Source organism: Jaculus jaculus, chromosome 22, assembly GCF_020740685.1.
Source record: "Jaculus jaculus isolate mJacJac1 chromosome 22, mJacJac1.mat.Y.cur, whole genome shotgun sequence".
In the NCBI taxonomy this organism is placed as follows: domain Eukaryota; kingdom Metazoa; phylum Chordata; class Mammalia; order Rodentia; family Dipodidae; genus Jaculus; species Jaculus jaculus.
In genome coordinates, this window is record NC_059123.1 from 2,685,281 (window position 1) to 2,711,133 (window position 25,853).

The window sequence follows — 25,853 nt, forward strand, 5'->3', positions numbered from 1 at the left end:
CTCTCTCTCTAATAAAATCTTTTAAAAACTGACAAAAACTAAAAAACTACTACCCTTTACTTCCAGGAGCAATAAACATGGCTGGAAATACCACTGTGGTATGAAAAGAAAGCACCGAGCAAGGCGGACTGCCCCACCCTGGGCCAGCCCCAGGACCCTGCCCTGAAGGAGTGTCCCTGCCAAGCACTGCATGAACCAGTGTGGAGAGTTATGAGCTCCTGGTTTTCATGGAGTCTTTTTTCCCTTTTAAACTGCGAGTAAGTCTTGTCGATCACCTGATAATTATAGTTTTACATTAAATTACCTAAATTACACGTCTAAAAACACAGCCAACTGGAGAGTGCATAATACACCCCATTAGCTTTTACTCATCTGATAGGTAGACTTTACAAGACCTTGGTTTTCATTTAATTTCTGCCACTGGTTATTAACATTTTTGTAAGTTACTAAACTTTCCTGCACTTCACATTTTCCATTTCCAAGCAGATCTAAAATCTGAACTGACCTACTTTGAAAGAAAATGAAGAAATCATCGAAAGGCTACAGTTATTTGAAGCTGGCAGGAAGAGAGCACGATTTAGGAAGGGAGAAACATGCTTATGTCTGTGAGAACACCCCCCCCCAAGAAAGTACCACACACTGTGAAAGTACCCCCTGAGAGTGCCCCATGTGAGAGTATCCCCCCCTGTGAGAATGGCCCCCTGTGAGAGCACCTCCCGCTGTGAGAGCATCCTGCTGTGAGAGCACCATACACTGCCTACTCTACAGGAGTCTCCTTCAAAGGAGGCGAGAGGGAGACTTCACCAAGGTGGTTAGCTGCCAGGGTAGAGGTGCATTAGGAGTGACTTTTAACAAGGAACAAAATGGAATGTATTATGCTATATTGTAATGCACTATTAACTAGCAGAGAGGGAGGAATGAAGGGATAGAGAGAGAGAGAGGATAAAGGGGCACACCGACGTCTCTAGCCACTGCAGTGGAACTCCAGATGCATGCACCACTTTGTCCATCTGGCTTATGTGTGTCCTGGGGAAATGAATCTGGGTCCTTAGGTTTCGCAGACAAGTGCCTTAGCCACAAAGCCATCTCACCAGCCCTGGCATTTGAAATTTTTTTAATTTTTATTTATTTATTTGAGAGTGACAAAGAGAGAAAGAGGCAGACAGACAGAGAATGGGCACACCAGGGCCTCCAGCCACTGCAAACGAACTCCAGATGCATGTGCCACCTTGTGCATCTCCTCTGCCTTACGTGGGTCCTGGGGAATCAAACCTAGAACCGGGGTCCTTAGGCTTCAGACTTCACAGGCAAGTACCTAATGGCTAAGCTGTCCCTCTCCAAGCTCTGGCTTTTTAACAAGCAAATGGTGGCCACCTTTCACTCCCATTCCAAGCACACACAGACACAGACATTGCAAAGGCACAGAAACCGCCCTCTCACCAAGTAGGGCTGCGCTAATGCAAGGAAATGGACCTCTGCCTCCTTGTTCACAAGGGAGGTCGCCATGCCTGTGCTTCAGGAGCAGCCCATACCCTGGTCTTGTCACTTTGAACAAAGGGCCCTCCTGAACGCTCAAGTTCCATAATTATGTTCATTATCCCAGTTCTCCTTCCAACATCACCAAGGAGAACATGTTTCTGCATTTTGGGATTTTCCTAAGAAATCTCCATAAGAATACTGAGCATTTATATAACATATAATATATGCATATATATTAATAAATAGACATAATATATCAATGTATAGTTTTTTGAGGTAGGGTTTCACTCTAGCCCAGGCAGACCTGGAATTCACTTTGTATTCTCAGGGTGGCCTCGAACTCACAGTGATTCTCCTACCTCAGCCTCCCGAGTGCTGGGAGTAAAGGTGTGCGCCACAGCACTGGGCTCTGCACCTTACCAATAAGCAAGCATGAGTACATCACTGCCTCATCGGAGGGTGCTGACTCCTGGGTTCAACTACAGAGTCACTAACAGCTAGGAATCAGAAAAATTCAAAGGTGCCTATCCTACATGTAACCCAATGCAAATAAAATCAAAATTAAATTGCTGGTCCTGGACGGTGGTACTGCTTTGGGAGGCTGTGGAACTTCTAGGACGGAGGCGGAGTCCTAGTTTGAGGAAGTGAGACACCAGGGAGTGGGTTTGCGGGTTATTGCCACCTCAGCGCTGGCCCATCTCTCTGCTTCCTGGTCTGCGGAAATGTGAGCCATCCACCGCACATACCTGGGACTGTACTACGATGTCCCTGCCATGAGCAGCGGACCCTCACCGTGAGTGAAACAAACAAACCCTATGCTCCTCGCTCCCTCCCTACTTCACTCCCCCGTTCCTTCTTTCCATTGTTTCCGTCACAGCAACAAAACAAGTAACTAACACAGCTACATAGGAGAGAGAAAGGGTTGTGAGATAAGTGGGAGGATTCTATGTTTATGCCTAGAAGTGACAGGTACCACAGAACATCAACACGCCCAGAAAAGGAGTGGGGAAATTTTGGGCAAACACTATTACTTATATGCTAAATACAAACAACGTAATGCACACTGTGAGGGTAAGTAAGCCCTATAGTGAAAGAAAAATTGTTTAAGAGATCATTTTTTTGGGTTGAAGAGATGGCAACTGGAAGGAAAGCAGACACCAACGAGTTTTTGATTCTCTGTGTCAATGCATCACTTCTCTGCACCCAGCACTCCTCTCTCCACGACGAATCACTTCTCTGCACTCTCACCCTCTCTGCACGACGCATCACTTCTCTGCACTCTCACCTCTCTCCATGACGCATCACTTCTCTGCACTCTCACCTCTCTCCATGACGCATCACTTCTCTGCACTCTCACCTCTCTCCATGACGCATCACTTCTCTGCACTCACACCCTCTCTCCATGACGCATCACTTCTCTGCAGTCTCACCCTCTCTCCATGACTCATATCACTTCTCTGCACTCTCACCTCTCTCCATGACGCATCACTTCTCTGCAGTCTCACCCTCTCTCCATGACTCATCACTTCTCTGCAGTCTCACCTCTCTCCATGAAGCATCACTTCTCTGCACTCTTACCCTCTCTCCATGACGCATCACTTCTCTACACTCTCACCTCTCTCCATGACGCATCACTTCTCTACACTCTCACCTCTCTCCATGACTCATCACTTCTCTGCACTCTCACCTCTCTCCATGACGCATCACTTCTCTGCACTCACACCCTCTCTCCATGACGCATCACTTCTCTGCACTCACACCCTCTCTCCATGACGCATCACTTCTCTGCACTCTCACCTCTCTCCATGACGCATCACTTCTCTGCACTCTCACCTCTCTCCATGACGCATCACTTCTCTACACTCTCACCCTCTCTCCATGACACATCACTTCTCTGCACTCACACCCTCTCTCCATGACACAACACTTCTCTCACTCTCACCTCTCTCCATGACGCATCACTTCTCTGCACTCTCACCTCTCTCCATGACGCATCACTTCTCTGCACTCTCACCCTCTCTCCATGACACATCACTTCTCTGCACTCTCACCTCTCTCCATGATGCATCACTTCTCTACACTCTCACCCTCTCTCCATGATGCATCACTTCTCTGCACTCACACCCTCTCTCCATGACGCATCACTTCTCTACACTCTCACCCTCTCTCCATGACGCATCACTTCTCTACACTCTCACCCTCTCTCCATGACACATCACTTCTCTGCACTCTCACCCTCTCTCCGGGTTCAATCCGTGCATCTGCAGCCACCAGTGAAGCAGCTGTGCTTTCTCAGTCTGTACCTGCTCTTTCTCTGATGCGGTGAACCCACCCCAGCAATTATGGCTTCATCTTGCTTTCACCTTTTCTTTTATAGTGTCTTGTTCCTCACACACTTGGCCCTCCCTCCCTCGTCTCCCCAGTGCCAGTGTCACAGACCACCACACCTCATCTGTGTAATCTGTGTATGGTTTGTCTTCTATTTATTTCTGACCGCACTGTACAATGGCCAGCAAAAATTCTTTGCAGATTTAACATCTTAATCTAGTTTAAATGGGAGAGAGCTGAATATATTGGTATACTTCTGCAATCCCAGCACCTGAGAGGCTGGAGCAGGAGGGTCATGAACTCAAGGCTAGCCTGGGCTATACAGCAATATCCAAACCAACCTAGGTTAGCGAGCATGTAGGATCATCTTGAACATGTAATGATAAAATTAAACAGGAAACAGAGCTGGATGCAGCAGCTTACACCTTTAATCCTAGCGCTTGGAAGGCTGAGGTAGAAAGGTCAGTATAACTTTGGGTGCAGCATGGGCAAGAGTGAGATGCTGCCTCACAAACTAAAGAAGCCTGACAATGACTTGGAATGCAAAACGGAATGTCATTAGACCCAAGAATGACTGATTCTCTGTTTTCTCTGTTTACTCTCTCTCCATATGTGTGTGTGTGTGTGTGTGTGTGTGTGTGTGTGTGTACACATGCGCACGCCAGGGTCTCCTGCTGCTCCATATGAATGTTGAGCCATCCGTAAACTGCCTTATTTGGAGGCTGAGAATTAAACCCAGGCAGGAAGGCAGGTTTTGCAAAGTGCCTTTGGCCACTGAACCATCACTTCGGCCCATTCTCCTACCACCTGAGAGTCTTACGTTTATGTCCAAAGTCAATATAAAGTTCACAGACAAAAATTACCTTTAAGAGCTTCACAGTGCCTTTTAATTGCCACTGGTGTCAAATGCAGAAAATTGGGGATCTGAAATAAGAGGTTTGAAAGTATGGGTTAGACTGAATGATCCCCCTTCTCTCTGAGCCAGAGTCTCGGCTCTTGCTGGGCTGAATTTCATGGGCTCCGCGGACCCTGCTGCCTCAGCTGGGAGGACAGGCATGTGCCATCACACCCAGCTATATGCTATGAAAACGTGAAAGATAATTTCCTCACAAAACAAACTCACTGGCCCGGTAAAGCAGGTAGGTGATGAGCTTTCCCGGAGGGCTGGTGTGCGCCACAGATGTCAATACCAGAGACATCCTTAGATCAGTCCTGGTGCCAGGATGGGGTGCCTTACAGTGACCTGGATCTACAGATGCGCGCATGCACCTCACTTTGCAGCTGAGAGCACGCAGGGCATGGTGCTACACTGCAATCCCAGCACACGGAGGCGGAGGCAGGTGGATCACGACTTTGCCTCCAAGATTCAGGCAGTGCAAGTGCAATCTTTCCTTCCCAGCTCTCACTCTCAGTTAGTTCACTTTTCTCAGTTCCACTCAAAGATGCCAGAGAGAGAGTCCACAGGAAAGGGCACCGGGAAGCATAGGACGTCATCACCACTGCCTGAGCCAGTGCCGCTAAACCCTGCAAGCTGCTCTGCACTGCCCTAAACCATTAGATTAGGAGGGGGAGCAGGACGGAGGACGATGGGCGTCCAGTTAGGGGTCAGGCTGAGCCCTGGGAGCAGGTCAGAGGACGATGGGCGTCCGGTTAGGGGTCAGGCTGAGCCCTGGGAGCAGCAGCTCACCTTTAGAAGCTCCAGGTTGCCCTCCTTCGCCAAGGGCACGCCCTTCTTCACAGGGTAGCCCATGCGGACGGGAAGCGGCACGGCGGAGGGCTTAAATGGCGCTGCAACAGGGTAAACACTGGCCCAGTCCTGGTCAACGGCCATTTTCTCAGTCCTAGGAGGTAGTGCCTGGGAAACACAAAATCCTTTAAAAATCTTTAAATATAAGCATAGTCTTTAGTTTTGGGGCAAACCATGTGAATATGAGACATACAACTAGAACCACAACCTATGTAAAATTGGATTGCCAATGAGTCTGCTGCTGTTTGACTAAAAACCACCACCTCAAGATCTGTGCACTATCACTTCAAGCCTTCTGAACAAAGGTCCCCTTTAAGTTTCCTTCATAAAAAACTGATTTGTTGGGCTGGAGAGACGGCTTAGCGGTTGAATGCTTGCCTGTGAAGCCTAAGGACCCCGGTTCGAGGCTCGATTCCCCAGGACCTATGTTAGCCAGATGCATAAGAGGGCGCATGCGTCTGGAGTTCATTTGCAATGGCTGGAGGCCATTCTCTCTCTCTCTCTCTCTCTCTCTCTGTCTGTCGCTCTCAAATAAATAAATAAAAATAAACAACAAAAAAAAATTTTTTTAACTGATTTGTTGCTGGGCGTGGTGGCACACACCTTTAATCCCAGCCCTTGGGAGGCAAAGGTAGGAGGATCACCATGAGTTCGAGGCCATTCTGAGACTACATAGTGAATTCCAAGTCAGCCTGAGCTAGAGTGAGAACCTACCTCAGAAAACTAAACAAAACAAAACAAAACAAAAAAAACCCTGATTTGTTTAATTAGACTTTTGGATTTTTTTTTTTTTTACATTTTGTTTATGAAGTTCTAACAACACAGTTTGAAATAACTTTTAAGAAATGTTTGTGGGGCTGGAGAGATGGCTTAGCGGGGACCTGGGTTCAAGGCTCGATTCTCCAGAGCCCACATAAGCCAAATGCACAAGAAGGCGTGTGAGTCTGGAGTTCATTTGCAGTGGCTAGGGGCCCTAGGGCACTCATTCTGTCTCTCTCTATCTGCCTCTTTATCTGACCGTTGCTCTCAAATAAGTAAATAAAGATAAACAAAAACAATGTTTTTAAATTTTTTGTGGAAGTCAGTACATGAGAACGTTAAGAACTTGGCAGCAGGGCTGGCTGGGCATGCAGCTCGGCTGGCAGAGTGCCTGCCCAGCCTGCAGGAGGAGCAGGGGTACAGCAAGTCTGAGGCCAGCCTGGCTGCAAGAGACCCGGACTGAAACTCAAAACAAACCTTGCAAATAAGGGGATATAGGTAAGGACATGGAAGTAAGTATCAAGGGTAAAAGGATTAAATAAACTGGGTGTGGTGGAGCACACCTTTAATCCCAGCACTTGGAGGCAGAGGTAGGAGGGTCACTGTGAGGTCAAGGCCATCCTGAGACTATAGAGTGAATTCCAGGTCAGCCTGGATACAGTGAGACCCTACCCCTCCACCAAAAAGTGTCCTAGGCCCAGAGAAAAGTCACCTCCCAGCTGGATCACAGTAACAGGAGTATACTTAAAGGTGAGATGCACAAGGGACGGGCAGCACGTGAACGTAGGGCGCACGGTGTCGCAAGGCAGCAGCGCGCCTGGAAGCACTAAGAAACCACTGGTCCCAGGAGGCAGTGATGTCAGTAACGGTGCCATCTAAGCTCCAGCTAAGGCGCCTCATGGCCAGGACTCCTGGAGAAGCCTGAGGGTTAGCTGGAGATTAATGCCAACCGCTCCAGTTACCACCAAAACCAGTCTGTACTCCAACCGACACTCCAGTCTCCTGTATGTCCATCAGTCTGCTTCTTAAAGCTGCCCCTTCTCTGTGTATAAACAGCCCCAGAAGGTGGAAGGGCGACCACAGCGGGCTCACCGGGCCTCACGGGCCTTCCCCAGCAGCGCCCTCCGCCTGACTCCTCGGCTGCGGAAACTGCGGCGAGAGAACGCAGTCAAAGCAAGCGTTTACCTTTCTTCTCATTTGCCGTTCGTTTCTGGGTGTCCTTTCTGTTGCACCTGAAAGATGCCACAACAGAGACAGTTCATGAGGCAGGTTGTTCAAGATCCACAGCTGTCACAATTTAAGCTCTTTGGTAACATAAAATTGAAGCAATCACATATTTGTCTCAAGCTCAGAAACTCAAATCTTTCTAATGCAAAGGGGTTAGAAATAAAGTCCACAGCTGTCTGATAAGAGTTTACTGTGCTTATTGATATAATGAACTGAGATACTGATACTTTGATATCAACATTGAGATGTTATCTTCACCTAAGGAAGTATTTTCTTTCCTTCCTTTGCTCCTCCCTTCCTCCATGTTTTATTTTTGCTTGGGGGGGGGGAGGGGAGGAGTGGCCCATATACTCCCACGAGGGGCAGTGGCCAACAGAGCTGGAGCGGAACGTCGGGTGTCCTGCTCCATCAACTCTTCCACACCGTCTTGGTTTGAGCCAGAGTCTCTTTACTGATTCTGGCGCCTTCAGAGCTCCGATGACTCTCAGGTCTCTGATCTCCTGCAGGACCGGGGCTGCCGACATACGCGGCTGTGCCCAGCTGCTGTTGACAGGGGCTCTAGAGATTCAAACTTCGGTGGTCTCAGGCCCTCATGCTTACACAGCAAACCCATATAACTAGTTAGCCATCTCTCCAGACCACTTTCTCCAATTTTGCAGACAAGGTGTACCGTACAAGTGTGCGCAAGGGGCTGGACGTGGCATGGACAGGGCGCGGTGTGGACAGCAAGGTCAGCGAGCCAGGGTGACCCAGGCTGGGGGTGGAGTGGACAGCGTGAACAGGGAGCCAGAGTGACCCGGGACTGGGTGTGAAGTGGACAGGATGGACTGCGAGCCAGGGTGACCCAGGCTAGGCGTGGATTGGACAGCAAGCTAGGATGACCCAGGGTGACCCGGGCTGAGTGCAGCATGGACCGTGAGACAGAGTGACTTCTGGGCGCAGAGTGGGCAGTGTGAACAAGGTGCCAGGATGACCCAGACTGGGCGCGGCGTGGACAGTGAGTCAGAGTGAGCCAGGGTGACCCGGGCTGAGTGTGGTGTGAACAGTGTGGACCATGAGCCAGGGTAACTGGGCTGGGCGCGGAGTGGACAGTGTGAACAAGGAGCCACGGTGACCTGGACTGGGCATGGCGTGGACAGCGAGCCAGGGTGACCCGGGCTGGGCGCAGAGTGGACAGTGAGGACCGTGAGCCAGGGTGACCCGGGCTGGGCGCGGAGTGGACAGTGTGAACAAGGAGCCAGGGTGACCAGGACTGGGTGCAGTGTGGACAGCGAGCCAGGGTGTCCCAGGGTGACCTGGGCTGAGCGCAGCGTGGATGGCGTGGACAGTGTGGACCGTGAGCCAGGGTGACCGGGCTGGGCGCAGAGTGGACAGTGAGGACCGTGAGCCAGGGTGACCCGGGCTGGGCGCAGAGTGGACAGTGTGAACAAGGAGCCATGGTGACCTGGACTGGGCACGGCATGGACAGCAAGCCAGGGTGACCCAGGCTGAGCGTGGCGTGAACAGTGTGAACAAGAAGCCAGGATGACCTGGGCTGGGTGCGGCGTGGACAGTGTGGACCATGAGTCAGGGTGACCCGGGCTGGGTGCAGAATGGACAGTGTGGACCATGAGTCAGGGTGACCTGGGCTGGGCGCAGCGTGGACAGTGTGGACCGTGAGCCAGTGTGACCCGGGCTGAGCGCGGCGTGGACAGTGTGGACCGTGAGCCAGGGTGACCCAGGCTGGGCGCAGAGTGGACAGTGTGGACCGTGAGTCAGGGTGACCTGGGCTGGGCGCGGCGTGGACAGCGCGAACAAGGAGCCAGGGTGACCGGGCTGAGCGCGGCGTGGACAGCGCGAACAAGGAGCCAGGGTGACCGGGCTGAGTGCGGCGTGGACAGCGCGAACAAGGAGCCAGGGTGACCGGGCTGGGCGCGGCGTGGACAGCGCGAACAAGGAGCCAGGGTGACCGGGCTGGGCGCGGCGTGGACAGTGCGAACAAGGAGCCAGGGTGACCGGGCTGAGCGCGGCGTGGACAGCGCGAACAAGGAGCCAGGGTGACCGGGCTGAGTGCGGCGTGGACAGCGCGAACAAGGAGCCAGGGTGACCGGGCTGGGCGCGGCGTGGACAGCGCGAACAAGGAGCCAGGGTGACCGGGCTGAGCGCGGCGTGGACAGCGCGAACAAGGAGCCAGGGTGACCGGGCTGAGTGCGGCGTGGACAGCGCGAACAAGGAGCCAGGGTGACCGGGCTGGGCGCGGCGTGGACAGCGCGAACAAGGAGCCAGGGTGACCGGGCTGGGCGCGGCGTGGACAGTGCGAACAAGGAGCCAGGGTGACCGGGCTGGGCGCGGCGTGGACAGTGTGGGCCGCGAGCCAGGCCGGCCGGCTCCCCGGCGCCCCGTCGGACAGTCCTCTCCGCGCGGCCCCGACGGCAGCACGCGTCCCCGCCGGGCGGCCCGCAGGAGCCCAGGCCGGGCCCACACCCGGGTCCTCCCCGGCGCCTCGCTCGGCCGGACTCCCGCCCTCCCCATCCCCGCAGGCGGCGCGGACACTCACGCGGCTTGGCTCTGGCGGCGTGCGCGGTCGGGGACGCGGCCGAGGCGAAGGCGCGGGCTCCGGGCCGCAGGAGCAGCCGCGGCGGCAGCGGCAGCGCGGCGGCCGCCATGCTGCAGGACGGCGAGTCGGAGGGGACACGCGCCGCCGCCGAGCGCCCCCTGCTGGCCGGAAACGCGGAGCTCGCGTGCCGGAAGTACCCGGACTCAGGGGAAAGAAGAACGCCAACACGTGCATTTCAAATCTTGTGTTTACTTGCCTTGAGGAAGGAAGCGGGAGAGAGAGAGAGGAGAGAATGGGCGCACCAAGATCTCAGTCACTACAGACCCCAGACGCATGCGCCACCTTGTGCAGCTGGCTTAAGAGGGTCCTGGGGAATTGAACTTGGGTCCTTAGGCTCCGCAGGCAAACTCCTTAAGCGCTAAGCCATCTCTCCAGCCCTGACCAGCTTTATCTACAAGAGCGTGGGTACAGGGTCATTTATGGGAGGGTGCCTGCACTGTCCCTGGTTTGCTTAGCTTGCTCACAATTAGAACCTAGGGGCAAAAATGAACGTTAAGCCGGCCGTGGAGGCGCACGCCTTTAATCCCAGCACTTGGGAGGCAGAGGTAGGAGGATCGCCGTGAGTTTGAGGCCACCCTGAGACTCCATAGGGAATTCCAGGTCAGCCTGGGCTGGGCTAGAGTGAGACCATACCTCGAAAAAAAAAAAAAACGTTAATGAACTCTCATTTTCTACCCTACTGATTAACATACAAACCCTAATAAAAATTATCTTTTTTTTTTTTCTGTATTTGTGGTGTGTGTGTGTGTGTGTGTGTGTGCAGAACAAAAGATAAGTTCAGGCATTCCTGAGGAAGTGTCCATCTCCTTTTGGGACAGGGTCTCTCATTGGCCAGGGGCTCACCAGTTATGCTAGGCTGGGTAGCCAGCGAGCCCCAGGGACCTTCCTGTCTCCCTCACCCCTGCTCTGGGATTACAGTACACTCCGACTCCACCTAGCTTGGGTAGTGGGGATCAAACTCACGTCCTCATGCTTGCAAGGCCAGCCCCACAGGTTGCTGGCACGTGGGTTTGTGGACTTCTAGCCTCCAGAACTGTGAGACCTCAAGTGTTATTTATTTATTTATGAGAGAGACAGAGAGAGAAAGAGAGAGAGAGAGACTGAAAGGAGAGAGGCAGAAAGAAAGAGAATGGAGGCACCAGCCACTGCAAACGAAACTCCAGATGCATGCGCCATCTTGTGCATCTGGCTTAAGTGGGTCCTGGGTCTTCAGGCTTCACAGGTAAGCTCCTTAACCACTAAGCTATCCCTCCAGCCCCTCGAATGCCTTTTTAAAGTCGCCCAGTATGGGGAACATTTTGTTCTTGCTTATTCTCATGTCCTTAAAGAGAGGGCTGTGGTGGTGAGTGCAGGTTTCAAGGAGAGGGAAGAAAGCTTGAGGTAGCCTGTACTCACTTTACTGAAGCAAAGAGGCACCACAAGAGTCAGGAAGACTCCCTCCCTCACTGTCATCCAGGGCTTCCCTTTGACCTGCCTTAACAGGAGGGACTTGGGGGTGGTGTTCCCTAAACCTGCACAGCTTATTTAACTTTTAAAAAAAAAGTCTTATTTATTTATTTGGTTTTTCAAGGTAGAGTCTCATTCTAGCCCAGGCTGACCTGGAATTCACTATGTAGTCTCAGGGTGACCTTAAACTCATGGCATTCCTCCTACCTCTGCTTTCCAAGTGCTGCATTATTTATTTATTTTTATTTTGAGGGGTTTTGGAGATAGGGTCTCACTCTAGCCCAGGCTGACCCAGAAGTCACTATGTAGTCTCAGACTGGCCTTGAACTCATGGCGATCATCCCACCTCTGCCTCCCAATTGCTGGGATTAAAGCCGTGCACCACCATGCCCAGCCCTAAAAAGTATTTTATTTGAGAGATAGATGGTTTGGGGGGGCGCGGAGAGCAAGAGGCAGATGGAGAGAGAAAATGGGCGTGCCAGGGCCTCCAGCCACTGCAAACGAACTCCAGATGCGTGTGCTGCATGTGCATCTGGCTTATGTGGCTTCAGAGGAATTGAACCTGGGTCCTTACGCTTTGCAGGCAAGTGCCTTAACCACTGAGCCTGAAGCTGGCTTATTTACATTTGAAAAACACTAGTTTGGTGGGAGGAAACAGGAGCTGGCTCTACAGGCCCAAAGTTAAGGTAACCATGTGCCTCTGTGTTCCGTCCCCACCCCGTGTGCAGGGCAGGATAGAGACTAGAGACAGTGTGACCGTGGGCTACAAACACTGTGCTAAACACCGCTTACTCTGAACTTCACTAGCCAATAGCAGAGTACAAGGCAGGTATTGTCATCTTAACCACTTTACAAATACATATACTGGAGAGAGAGAGAGAGGCAGAGAGAGAGAATGGGCACACCAAGGCCTCCAGCCCTACACAAAGGAACTCCAGATCATGCGCCCCCTTGTGCTTACTACGGGGGTCCTGGGGAATCAAACCAGGGTCATTTGGCTTTGCAAGCAAATGCATTAACTGCTACACCATCTTCTCCAACACCCCCCGCTTTTTTTTTTTTTTTTTTTTTTTTTGAGAAAGGGTCTCTCACACTTCAGGTCAAGCTGGTTACAAATCTGAGGACTCCTCCTGCCTCAAGGCTCCAGAGTGAAAGGAGGTGTGAGCGGCTACACCCCACTTCATCCTCAACTTTTCAATGGAGAAACCGGTAGGATTAGAATTCCAGGAGAAGTTAAAAGGCACACCACAAAGGCTGACCTAAAGAAAAATGATGTTTACACAGCAGGGCAGGGGCCCTGAACAATGCAAAGGACTTACAGGCACCTTGTGGCACAACTGTGTCCTGAAAGAAGACTACGGATGGAGACCACAGGGCCACTTGGACAGGCGTTCTTGGTCCCGTGACTCCCTGCTCTCTGACCTGTCTTACCCACTGGATACTCCTGACTGAAGCCTGAGGCAGGGTAGACGGGATCACAGTGTGAACTGTGGAGAAGGGGCAGAAGGAAAAGTCACAACCAAGAATAACCAGCCCAGAGGTTTGGTAAGGAGAACTGGAATGTCGGATCTCACCCCCTTCCTCTGTGACAACTCCAGACTGTGAATCTTTCTACATGTGTCTGAGGTCAGTTCAGTGTCCTGCAATGAGCAGTCTTCAAAAGTGACGCAGAAAACGGGAGAGTCCTGCGACAAGTTCTGGTCACACAGATCATAACAAATGCATTTCTGACTTTGGATTGTTGTCAAAGATGGACATGTGCTTCCTGGAACCCGCTTACCCCAGGATGACGTCACCTAGCCTCATGAAAAGAGCCCTAGACTCACAAGTGCAAAAAGGGCCAAGGCCTTGGGAAACCCATGAGTTCTTGAGAGAGAGAGGGAGAGGGAAAGGGAGAGGGAGAGGGAGAGGGAGAGGGAGAGGGAGAGGGAGAGGGAGAGGGAGAGGGAGAGAGAGGGAATGAATATGAACATGAACGTGCCAGGGCCTCCAGCCACTGCAAAGGAACTCCAGATGCATGCATCACTTTGTGCATCTGGCTTTACGTGGGTACTAGGGAATTGAACCTGAGCCCGCAGGCTTTGCAAACAAGCACCTTTCACGGCTGAGCCATGTCTCCAGCCTTGGTCCATGGTTTTCTGAGTCAGGGTTTCGGCTGTGTAGCCCGATAACCTGGAATTCACCATGCAACCCAGGTTGGACCCCAAACTCACCTTCCCTCTGCCTCAGCCTCCCATGTGCTGCGATTCCAGTCTCTCCCCAACACAGTCTGCCAGGCTTCTTCTCCAAGAGCTGCTTGCCAGGGGGCCATCTCGAGCAACAGAGCAGTGTAAGGTGGGTATATTGCGCACGAACATCTTTATCTTGCGCACGAACATCTTTGTGGTGCCAGCACTTCCAGCTGCTCAGAGTTGAATTAGCGCCATGTGACTCTGGAAGAGTTGGGGCTACGTAACTTGGGAAGACTTTACTTCTCTGTCACAAGCGACCTAACAGCTTTACAATCTTGAGAGCTACATAACTTCCGTTCGATGGTTTGTGGACGGGTGCTCGTCGCTTGTAGAGAGAGGCTTTACATGGGTGTTAGGAAACTGAACCTGGCCAGCGGGCTTTGCAAGTAAGCACCCTTAACCACTGAGCAACCTCCCAGGCCCTTTTTAAAAAATAAAGAGACTTTTTTAAAAAAAAAAGTATTTTATTTATTTTGAGAGAGGCAGGTGGTGTGGGGGAGACTGGGTGCGCCAAGTCTTTTAGCCACTGCAATCGAACTCTAAACACATGCGTCACCTTGTGCATCTGGCTTACCTGGGAACTGAACCTAGCTCCTTAGGCTTTGCAAGCAAGCACCTTAACTACTAAACCACCTCCCCTGCCCTTTAAAAAACTTTTTATTGATAACCTCTGTCCATACAGACAACATACTATGATCATCATCCCCTCCCACCACTCTCCCTCTTCTCCCTTCCTATCCCCCCTCCTTTGAATCCCTTCTTTCCAACTGGTCCCTCGTCTGTTTGGATGCCATCATTTCCCCCCTCCTATTATGCAGGTCTCCAGCAAACACTTTGTTACAAGGTTATTATTTTCTGAGTTACTTCTGAAGCAATGGTAAACTGAACTGAACCAAAGTAAATCCCACCGAAGTCCTTTCTGTGCAGGGAGCTAAAAACCAAGGAGCAAGAGTGGGCGTGAGGGGGCGGGGAAGAGCAGGGACAAGTGTTTGTTTAGAAATCTTGAACTGAAACTGGCACCCTAATTGTGGCTACCCCTGCATTGCCCACCCACGCTGCCCTCCTGCCCGCTCACCTCCACCAGCAGCAGCGTGACAGCTGCTTGTGACAGCCACTCTATTTGAGGCACTTCTTTTCAAATCAAATTCTATGCATGATTGTGTTGTCCCCTCCGCTAATATTTGCTATTGAATATAAGACTAAATTACAAGTTTTCCTGAAATACTGCAGGGCTTTCTTTCCATCACTGTGACACTCATGAGCTTTGACCCACAAGATCATTTTCAATCCATGCGGGTGGGGAATCCCATGCTGGGTATTTATTTATTTTTATTAATCTATTTACTTGACAGAAAAAGAGAAAGAGAGAGAGAGAGAATGAGCGTGCCAGGGCCTCCAGCCACTGCAAATGAACTTCAGATGTGTGCACCCCCTTGTGCATCTGGCTAATGTGGGCTCTGGGGAATCGAACCTGGGTCCTTTGGCTTTGTAGGCAAATGCCTTAACAGCTAAGCCATCCTTCCAGCCCCTGGGTGTTTCTTTTGCTATTACAGGCCAGTCACAGCACACAGACGTAGCTCAGAGGATGCTGATGTAAGCTTTCCCCACTTTCCTCAGCCCGTCTTTCTCCCTCAGACAGGTCCCGAGCAGCTCTTTGATAGAGACACACTCTTCTGTTTCCAGGATAAACCGTTCCACGGCCTTCCGCCCTGGCAGCTGGCTGTTCTCCATTGTATTCTTGACACTGTCCAGGAGAACACCCCTGATGTCTTTGGGATTTCCTGGCACACCGAAGACGAGGAACAGGCCCAGACAGTCCTCCCCTATCAAGGCACAGAACTCCTCCAGCCTGTCAAACCTGCTCCTCTGGCGTGGAGTCTCCTCCGCCCTTGGCTCGCAGGGCTTTGGGTCCCTCGAAGGGACGGAAGCCATCCTCAGCGTCTGCACGGCCAGCTGAAGCCTTATCTGCTTGTCGGAGCCCCAAAAGGTGCAAACCCAGTCTGCCCCGAAGAGCAGGGCCTGGTGCTTCGTCATCTTGGTGGTGGTGAGCCAGCTGCCGGCCCCCTTCTCCTGGCAGAAGACGATGAAGTGCATGAGGAAGACCTCGTTCAGCGTGTCGGCGGCGAGGCCGAGGCTGCTCAGCGGGTACTCAAACCCCAGATACGCCTTCAGCTGCTCAGCGGCGTGGGCAACGGCACCACTGACCACCTCACATGCCCCGACCACCTCTTTGCTGTCCTCAGGGGCCGATTGCTGTGACGCTTTCTGGCCCATCTTGTCAACAGCGTCACTATGGCTCCCGGACCCCAAGCATGGGCTCTGCCCCTCGGAGCTGCTTCTGGGGCAGAGAAATGGTGCAGTGGAGTCGCAGCTGTCGATATGGCCACAGCTTCCGTGGCGGAGCTGAGCGTATAGATGTGGGGCCGGACAAACACGCCAGGGCTCCCTGTTTGTCAAGTGGGCGTGCTGCGTTCACTCGGATTCCTGCTGGCTTCAGGGGCATGTCACATTTCACACAGAACATCTGTTCTTCTCCGGGTTACACACACTCTACTTTGCATGGCTGGTAAGCTGTTCCAGACATGTTTCCTCTTTCAAAAGTCAGTTAAAAGCAACATAGCTGCTCTTTAAAAGCATGTGGGTCCGATCCACATCTTTTTATACACCTAGTTTCTTCAAATTTGTGAATCATTTTTTGTTGGCGCTTCCTACGTTTCTTCTGTTATGACTCCTTCCTCCCCACACCAGATGCTCCTGTTTCTTCCTGTGTACATCTGTCAAGCAAACACCCCAAGCTTATCTCCGCCGCCATGTGTCATGAACCTCCCTCAAACCAACATGCAAGTTTACACACAAGACAGTCCGTCACCGCTGTATGCATCACAAACCAAGACTACATGTTGTTTTGAACAAAGGACAATTAAATAATGACAAAAGCATGACACGATTTCAATTGACTTTTATTTCTTTTATAAAGTAATGGCAACAGTATATCATATTTTGTAAAGAAAGTGTATATCAAAAAAATGTAACCTTATCACACAGCATCTGTTGTTACAATTGTCCTGAATCAAGACTATTTGGCATCTGTCAGTTTCCTGATATTTTCCATCAGGTTTTAAAAAGAAATTGAGTTTTCCAATGGTGACATTCATTCACATTAAACCAATACCCCAATGTAGGAATGACCCAATATAGTTTTCAAATAATGGACAGCAGAGCTCTAAGAAAACCATGATAGCATCAAGCCACTCTGCTTATGAAGAGACAGTAGTGTTACAAGTTTCTTGAGGAACAGTGTCATAACTTGCTGATGACATAACAGATGAAACCACTGATAATAAAAAAAAAAAATAGGTTTTAACCAAAAATAGGTTTTAACTGCCATACCCAAACTGCTGGCCTCCCCCACGGCGTGTGAACTCCGGTCCTCCAGGGCTAGCTCTCGCTACGGAGCCCTGAAGAGATTGTCTCCAACATCTCCAACACACACACATGGGAACAGTTTTGCCAGATCTTTCTATTTGCTTTATAAAGAGTTATTTGAGCTTTGAGATATAGAAACACATGAATTACATTTTGTTTAACAGGACAGCCATTATCAAACTCATTTTTCAGCCTTAGGATATTTGGATCCTGATTGAAGTAATATAAAGCCCTATTCATTGATAGCCTGAGAAATGTGCAAGTAACATGGTTAGGCAGACTTGGTATTTCAGTGTAAGAAAGAAAGAAAGAAACTTAATACTGTAAAGTTTTTGGTTTTGATTTCTTCAAAGTCACTTGACCAGGAATTTTTTTTCTTTTTGAGAGGGATACGAACATGTCAGATTGAAGTTAAAAGTGTATTAATACCCCTCAAGTTCTTCCTGATAAGGTGAACGGATCCAATGCTAAAGCTCAAATTCTTAGACTGTTCAACAAAAATTTTGTGGGATCCTCAAAAAAGTGTATTTCATATGTAGTCATGTATCCTGAATGATGAACACTGTTAAAGTTCAGCAGTGAAGAAAAAGACAATCCTGACATCTTCAGGAACCAGCTGGTGCATGAGAATTTAGATCCCTGTGCTTTATTTTCAACATGATGTCACAAAATAAAAGTTCTGTTTTGCTATATACTGTATATATACATATATTTAGAAAAAATATATAAAAATAAGACAGTGAGAGGCAAGTGGAGGTGTGGCTGGCGTTAATAGCACACTGAGCACTAACATCATTCCACACTGCGCTCTGCAGAGCACAGAATGTCCCGCCGCCATGGCTGCAGAGACAGCGACACACAATGGCAGTCACACGCTCGTCACTGCTCCCCAGACCCTCCGTCGAGGTGTGAAGCACTATGGTAAACACTCGTCTTAATGTAACACTTTAAATATGATACATCACAGGGCTTTACATTAAATAGAGGAAAAGCAAGGGTACCCTCATTCACCAGTGTGTCAGCTTTTCTTCACAATAGGCACGGAAACCACTTTCCGTCTCCACTTCAGAGCAAGCGCACATCGGAACGGCGGGCAGCTTCACGCGGACCCGCCGCAGACGCGCGCTGGAGACAGGAGGACAGGGGCAAAGGACGCCGGGCTCCTGGGGCTCTGGAGCTGTGGTCACACGTTGGAGTCTTCATCCGTAATGCTGGTGCTTGGGGAGCGGGCAGCAAAGTCCCTAAACATGTCGTCTTCCTTCAACATGTGCTGGAAGGAAGGGGCCAGAAGTCACACTGAGCCCTGAGCTCTGAGCCACATCCTCTGACGTGCATGGTGGCCTCCGGGGCTTTTAGAAGAACATTTCCAATTCCTTGCACAAACTTACCGTGAGGTTGTTGATGCCTTCGGAGAATGCACCTATCTGTCTCACTGTCCCTTCCGAATCTTCCATCTGTTAAGAACAGACAATAAAGTGACGGACACGTGTTCACAATTCAGGGCAGACCAGCTACCTGGGTGAACCCAGGCAGAGGCCAGGTAAGCCCAGTGCTTTTGTCTTGGTGTCCTTATTGTAACACCCCTTTGTCTTAACGTGTGCTCCGTGCTTAGGCCGGGACCCGGGACGCTGCGAGCAGGCTGCCAGTGATCCGCTCCTGCTCATTCCCTTCCCGCTGAGGCGCTGGGCTGGGGCACAGGGTACAAGGTGTGCACACGCACTTACCTGCTCTAACCGGTCCAGGTCGTCCTCATCATACAGGCGCATGTCCAAACCTGGCCTGAACCCCTTCCTGGAGGCACTTCCCGAAGCCTGGCCCAACTCCATCGGGCAAACATACTCTTCCCCATCTTCCTGCCTCTTCTTTCTCAGGTTCCCAAAATTGCTAAATGGAAGTTTCTTTGGCTTTAGGAGCAAACAAAAGCACCCAGGGGTTTGTTAAAACTCATGTGATAACAATTTGATAATCCACCCCTTCACACAGAGGAAGCAACCCAAAGTCTCTCCCAAGCAACACATTTAAATGCCATAAAAGCCTGTTGTCAGAACTCTCAGAAGATTACTGTTTTCATTCCCACCTCATGCTGCACAGCCAGCTGTGCCCAAAGCCTGTTCAGATTTGACCAGGACTTAATACAACACGATTTCTCTCTGGGCTAAATCCAAGTTTGCACGGTTTTTCAGTCTAAGATCAATAAACCTCAGTCGCCCTAGCCGGACCTAGAGGCCCAGGCCCGTCACCCCAGCTACTTAGGAAGCTGGGCAGGAGGGTGGCAGATTCAAGGCCAGCCTGGCCAACTTACAGTGAAGAAAGAGCAACGAAGGCGGGAGGAGGCAGGGGCCTGGGAGGTGGACACTTGCCTCACGTGGCCGAGGCTCTGCACTCAGTCCCTACTTACAGGGGCTTCGGGGTTGTCAAGAGGAAGAAAGATGTAAAGGCAGCCAAGTGTGTGTACAGGGTGAGGGGTAGGGAAGGCTGTGATTACTCTGTTTGCCTGTTCTGTTTCCGTAACAGAATTGTAAGTGGTAAAAGAATTCCACTGCTTTTGGAGAAAAAGTGTCCCCATGACACTTGTCCGGGAAACTCCATCTTACCCACTTCACTGCAGAGTCCCCAGGTCGACCGGGGACGTGTGAGAACTTAGACAGGACAGATCTCCCAGCCTGGCAGATCTTTTAAAGCAGAAATGGACACAAAGGCAGATAGGGCGAAAACAAGCACAGAGAACTTGGCACGTCTGTCTGGAAGAACTCGAAGTCCATTTTCACATGAAGGAGGTAACTCAAGAAGAGCTAATCCGGGAATAATTTAAAAGAAGAAAAGCAACACCTTTTCTCTGCTCTTTCTTCTCTTTGGCCTCTCCCTCCCCCTCTTTCTCTATTGTAAGGTCTTGCTTTGTAGCCCAGGCTGGTCTTGAACTTGCAATCCTCCTGCCTCAGCCTCTTGCATGCTAGGATTATAAGTGCATGCCACTACCATCAGGTTTTAGGTCATTTAGGCAGCTTTTCCGAACTTGCAAGGCTGGTCAACTCTAAACCAGACAAGCTAAATCTTTATAAGGAGAAGGCTTCCTGGTTATCTATCTGCAGTACTGGAGACTGAACCCAGACCTCACGCAGCCCAGGCAAGTGTTCAACCCCTGAGTTATTCCCACAGCTCCAAAATCTTCCTTGTAGGCTTGATTCACCCATGAGAAAAGCATAATCCACTGCAATCAACACCTGGGGCCGAAGTCCAAGCTGTTCTGCCCTGTCAATGCACCTGCTATAGAACTCAACATCAGGTCACTGCCAATGTTAATAACATCAGTGACTTCAGCAGAAGCCTTAAAAAATGCCTTTTAAAAGCTCAGCATGGTGGTGCACTCCTTTAATCCCAGCACTTGGAAAGCAGAGGTAGGAGGATTACTATGACTTTAAAGCCAGCCCCGGGCTACAGAGTGAGTTCCAGGTCAGCCTGAGCTACAGTGAAACCCCAGCTTGAAAAAAAAAAAAAAGCTTTTTAATTAATTTTGACCTATGTGTGTGGGTGCACAGGGTGGCTGGGTAGGGGTAGTGTGTGTGGGTGTATGTACGTCTGTATTTCAAGCAGCTAGACAGTGCAATCTTGAACTAACCTTCACTTTGGCAGTAGCTGTCAGAAGTACATAATCTGGTAGCTCCATGGCATCTCGCTTCTGGTGCTGGGCCTCGGCACCGATTAGAAGGTTGAAATGGGTGGCCAAGTGCCTTCGCAACAAGGTCTTATTTGGAGGAATGTTCAGTAACTGAGCCATTGTTTCTACATTAAAACGAGGCTCTAGAACCTGTAAGAAAAGTTGAGATTGTTAAGAAGTTTCATAGATCATATATGTTTATTGTTATCTAAATAAAGTATTTATGTGTTTATTATTTGACATCAAGGGGGGGAAGAGAGAAAGAGACACGTAGAGACAGAATGAGGATATAGATGGGCCAGGGGGCCTCCTACTGCTGCAAACAAATCCAGATGCATGAGCCGCTTTGTGCGTTTGACTTTATGTGGCTACAGGGGAATCAAACTCCAGACACATGTGCCGCTTTGTGCACCTGGCTTTACATTGGTACTGGGAACTGTACCTGGATCAACAGGCTTTGCAAGCAACTTTGCCTTTAACTGCTGAACCATCTCTCCAGCCCAGACTTTGATCTTTAATTTACAGGTAATTTCTTCAATGTGGCTGGGTTTGTAAGTGATGGAGGTGGTCCCATACTACAGGCTTCAGGTCTTGTAGCAGCAATGCTTTGCCTCTCTGGGGTGCAGTCTCTCTGGGGTGCTGTCTCTCTGGGGTGCTGTCTCTCTGGAGTGCTGTCCCTCTGGGGAGCAGTCTCTGGTCTCTCACAAGCAACTCCTTATGAAACATCAATGTGTGGAAACACACACTTTGCATCTTTGCAGAAGTTTTAAATCCCAGCCGGAGGAGAGATAACAGCCAGCAGTTATTCAGTATGAAGGGGCAGGGAAAAAGAGGAATGGGCTTAGCTACACTTTGACAATATAGATAAAGAGGCTGGGCAAGTAACATCCACTGAAAATAGCACAGGAGGGCCATGGGAGCGATGACAGACCAACCGATACAGGACAGTTATCTGAAGAATTACAGGCGTTGGGGTGGTTCTCGGGCTTTAGAGCACTTCAACATGACGATGACCTAGCTTGGAGATGGAACCCAAGCCTTAACACAAAACTCATTTACGCTTGACATACAGATTTTGACTGCAGTCCATCACGCGAGGTCATGTACGGACTTTTGTACGTGACACGCAGAAGCCTAATATTTTAAAGGAGCACAGATTTCAGAAGAGGGACACCCGCTGTAGCCTCCTCCTGATTAGACTGAAGGAAGCAAAGGGCCAGCCAAGTGGAGGTGAAGCAGAGCTTTACCATGAGCCCGCCGTGGACGCCGCTGCCTCTGAGGTTGGGGGCGTACTCCGCCAGGTCCACGGAGCGCAGCCACTCCATCACGCGGTGGTTGGTCCACTGCTGGACCTCGGACGGGGTGATGCTGTTCTGCGGGAGCAAGCACAGCGGAGCGTGAGCTGCGGACGCGACACTGGTCCCCCAGCCCTGCCGCTGGAGCTGTGCCTCGCGACAGCCCTGAGGCGGTCTAAGGAGCGGTGAACTACATTTGCTCATTTGATCTCTCTCTCTCTTTACCACAGCCTCAAGCTTTCTTACTAATAAGAAAAGGTGAAGATGAGATCTTTAGAATGATAACTAACTCTGTGGATTAAGGTGGCAGGAAAAGGAGGAAGCATGAATGAAAACCAACTCTTGGTTTCAGCTGGTTTGGAGTCATCCTGAGGATAAGTGAGATTTAAAAAAAAAAAAAAAAACCTTGAGAAGTTAAATGAGGCTGGACTGGAGACTCTAAGACCAGCTTTTCCTGCAAGCCCCCACCCCAAAAAAAACGGGTGTTCGTTGTCACCCCTGAACTGTCACGTGCATGAGAGATGCGTGTGTGCCAACCTCCACCTGCCATGGTACCTCGTCAGATGGCCGCCTCCGCAGACAGTTGGGCTCAAAGTTATTGACCCTCAGGACCTGGATGGCCCTTTTGATGCTGAGATGGTGCAGCACACTCACAACCTTCAGGGACAGCAAGTCGTCCTGCAAAGGAGAAAGGGCTCACGGCACGGCCGGGCAGGAGCGGCTGCCGCCGTCGCGTCGCAGAGCACAGGAGCTGCCGAGGCCCTCCCTTCCTCAGAGGCCCGTCGGGAAGCCCACTGTCCGCTGCTTCTCTCCTGCAGATGTGCCAACAGGATCATGCCAGCCCAGGGCTTATCTGCAAATTTCTCACTGGGTACCCACGAGAGACGGTCTGCTTTTCTAATCGAGTGAAGGACGGTGAAATGGGCTCTTGCTATGTACTTAGACTGGCCTCAAAGTCAATATTCTCCTGCCTCTGCCTCCAGGGTTGCTGGAAGTAGGCACCCATGCCTGACCGTACTCCCTCATCCTTTCTGGGGACCTATAAGCCAGGGCCCTGCGAATGCTGCAACTCCTGTGTTTGCTCCTCCAGCCTCAGAACTTTCCCTGCAGCTAAGCACTACTCAAGGCACCAGCCAAAATGCTCTCCTTTTTTCTCAGGAGACAGCCGAGCGCCAGTGAAATTCACCGATGACCAAGCATCCTCTGAGCTAAGACCCCCTGCTGCTTCGGCAAAGGCTGGAATGTTCTTGTCACACTATCCCCTGGGCCACAAATTCCCTGGTTTGGGATGATCATGGCTCTCCAGCAGACAGTGACTAATGCTGGAAAAACGACATCCCTCGGTGCCAAGGTTCTGATGATCATAAAAAAGCAAGAGAAACGAGGAATTCTAAGTGTCAACATCTAAGCCCTGGCCAATACCTCCAAGGAAGCACTTTCAGCCCATGGCTACTGGGCGCAATTTCAAACATGCCAAACACACCAAAACAAATGATAGCAGAAGGTGATTTGGGCAGAGTCAAGATAAGGACCTAAATATCTCCTAAACGCCCTGGAGAATAAATAAGAGAAATACCTATGTTAGGCACACTTTACTGATAACACATTTCTTGTGAAGAAAAACTTAAGAAACAATTAACCCACTGTAGGAATGATTTTCAGATACAGGCAGTGGTTAACTAGAGGAAACAAAGTCCATGAGCTAAACCCCACTTTTTTTGTGTGTTTGTTTTTGGTTTTTCGAGGTAGGGTCTTACTCTAGCCCAGGATGACCTGGATTTCACTATGTAGTCTCAGGGTGGCCTCGAACTCACGGTGATCCTCCTACCTCTACCTCCTGAGTGCTGGGATTAAAGGTGTGCGCCACAACGCCGGGCTCACTTTTTTTTTTTTTTTTTCCCACAGTGACAAATTCCTACCTAAGTTAGCTGGCTGTATTTTCCACTTATTTAAATAAAATGTATGTAGGGTAGCCCAGGACTGGACTTAAAAGTCTTAATCATACTAGAGCAGTTACTATGGAACCCATTTCTCCCAGTGCTTCAAAGTAGGGAGCAGTCCTCCCCACTGACTGGGTGGCCAGGAGTGCCCATCCGACAGTGAAGGAGGCTCCAGGTGGGTCCAGATTTCCCACTCCGCAGAACTGAGCGGAAGTGACAGCAACAGCTGGCCAAGGGTGAGGAGGGAGCAGGGCACAGAGGAGTCCTTCACACAGCACGCTTTCTGTCTTGGCACCTTTATGGCACAGCGACACACCCTCAAGTTCGCCCGTTCAATATTTACCTTGTTGAATACACATGAGACCAACCCTCTAGATAGTTTAAATTAAGTTGCGCCAGCTTAAAGTGGGGTTTCAAATTATCCCGAAATTGCAGTCACCAAACCCTGTGGCACCAACTTCCCAGGAAAGAGCCTAGCCGAGAGCCACTTACCACGGTCATGTAGTGTAGCATCCGTCCGTCTACCCGCCCCTCATCAAACTGGGTCTTGTACTGGGGCAGCCCAATATCGTCCAGCCACCCTAAAGGGAGAAGCGGGGTCACTACCAGGCATGAGGCAGGAAACACAGCAGTGTTCCGTACTTGCAAGCAAACGCCTCTTACTAGTGACCCAGTTGAAATCCAGCTTCCCATGGTTGGTTTCTTCTTCAGAGCCCAGGGCCTGCAGCGCCAGCTGGAGTTTCTTTCGATGCAGCGCATGCTTGATCCCGAGTTCCTGAGAAAGAAAGCAGAAAGGCTGACTGAGGGCCCTTCCTACGCAGGCGAGGGTGCATGTTCCTCCCAATGAAGCTAGCCTGAACGACCCGATGCCGCATTAAATTACAATTGCCCCTCAAACTAATAAGCCAATTACTACTTACTTTGTGTCAATAATAATAAAATATAAGGTGCCTTTTCTTCTGTGAAAAAAAGTATATCTATTACATTGAAAAGATAAGTTAATTGATAAGGCTGTATTTTCCACTTATTTAAATAAAATGTACATAGGGGTAGCCTACGACTGGACTTAAAAGTCTTAATCATACTAGAGCAAGAAAACAATTTTGAGAGACAGGAGCTTAAGGTTTATTGTTATAGCTATATTAATTATAAAGCCAAAACGTATAGCTTACCTGTTTCATTAAAAATATTAAAAAGGGTTGGAGAGGTGGTTTAGTGGTTAAGGCATTTGCCTGCAAAGCCAAAGGATCCTGGTTCAACTCTCCAGGACCCACGTAAGCCAGGTGCACAAGGGGGCGCATGTATCTGGAGTTCGTTTATAGTGGCAGGAGGTGCTGGCACACCCATTCTCTTTCTCTCTCTGCCTCTTTATCTCTCTCAAATAAGTAAAATATTTACAAATATATTTAAAAAATCAGCTAGGCACTGTGGTGCACACCTTTACTCCCAGTACTTGGGAGGCAAAGGTAGGAAGATCGCTGTGAATTTCAGGCCAGCCTGACAATACATACTGAGCCCCAGGACAACAAACAATAGAAGGCCCTTCCTTTTAAGGTCATGAGAGAAGACAGGCATGAAGGCACTGAAACTCCCCAAGCTTTTCAAGAGAGTATTAACGTGGTTCCCCTCCTCTTCTCGTTTGGAATGTGAAATCATCCTACATTCCTATTCTCTCGGTCTTTCATTCATCCTCTCCCTTTTTGCTGTGCTGGGGATTGAACGTG

General features: G+C 50.2%; 3 protein-coding genes across 12 annotated transcripts in view; all 3 read right to left on the minus strand.

Annotated features, from left to right (window-relative positions):
- Mrps35 (mitochondrial ribosomal protein S35) overlaps positions 1–10,185 on the minus strand; it is a 33,090-nt gene extending 22,905 nt beyond the window's left edge. The window contains exons 1-4 of the mRNA XM_045139597.1: positions 10,077–10,185; positions 7,499–7,545; positions 5,495–5,662; positions 4,671–4,731 (exon numbers count right to left, since the gene is read on the minus strand). Of these exons, the coding sequence (XP_044995532.1) occupies positions 4,671–4,731; positions 5,495–5,662; positions 7,499–7,545; positions 10,077–10,185 (385 nt within the window). The remainder of the gene's footprint in view (positions 1–4,670; positions 4,732–5,494; positions 5,663–7,498; positions 7,546–10,076) is intronic.
- A 5,187-nt stretch (positions 10,186–15,372) lies between these two features.
- Positions 15,373–16,087, minus strand: Rep15 (RAB15 effector protein). Its single transcript, XM_004664410.2, has one exon. The coding sequence runs from the start codon at positions 16,085–16,087 to the stop codon at positions 15,392–15,394; it is 696 nt and encodes a 231-aa protein (XP_004664467.2). The 3' UTR covers positions 15,373–15,391.
- A 667-nt stretch (positions 16,088–16,754) lies between these two features.
- Positions 16,755–25,853, minus strand: part of Ppfibp1 (PPFIA binding protein 1) — a 167,656-nt gene continuing 158,557 nt past the window's right edge. For all 10 annotated transcript variants that reach the window (XM_045139564.1, XM_045139562.1, XM_045139569.1 and 7 more), the window contains 8 exons: positions 24,793–24,904; positions 24,622–24,710; positions 22,745–22,867; positions 22,142–22,267; positions 20,856–21,044; positions 18,964–19,143; positions 18,628–18,693; positions 16,755–18,509 (listed from right to left, as the gene is read on the minus strand). In XM_045139564.1, coding sequence (XP_044995499.1) covers positions 18,423–18,509; positions 18,628–18,693; positions 18,964–19,143; positions 20,856–21,044; positions 22,142–22,267; positions 22,745–22,867; positions 24,622–24,710; positions 24,793–24,904 — 972 coding nt within the window. In that variant the 3' untranslated portion in view covers positions 16,755–18,422. The remainder of the gene's footprint in view (positions 18,510–18,627; positions 18,694–18,963; positions 19,144–20,855; positions 21,045–22,141; positions 22,268–22,744; positions 22,868–24,621; positions 24,711–24,792; positions 24,905–25,853) is intronic.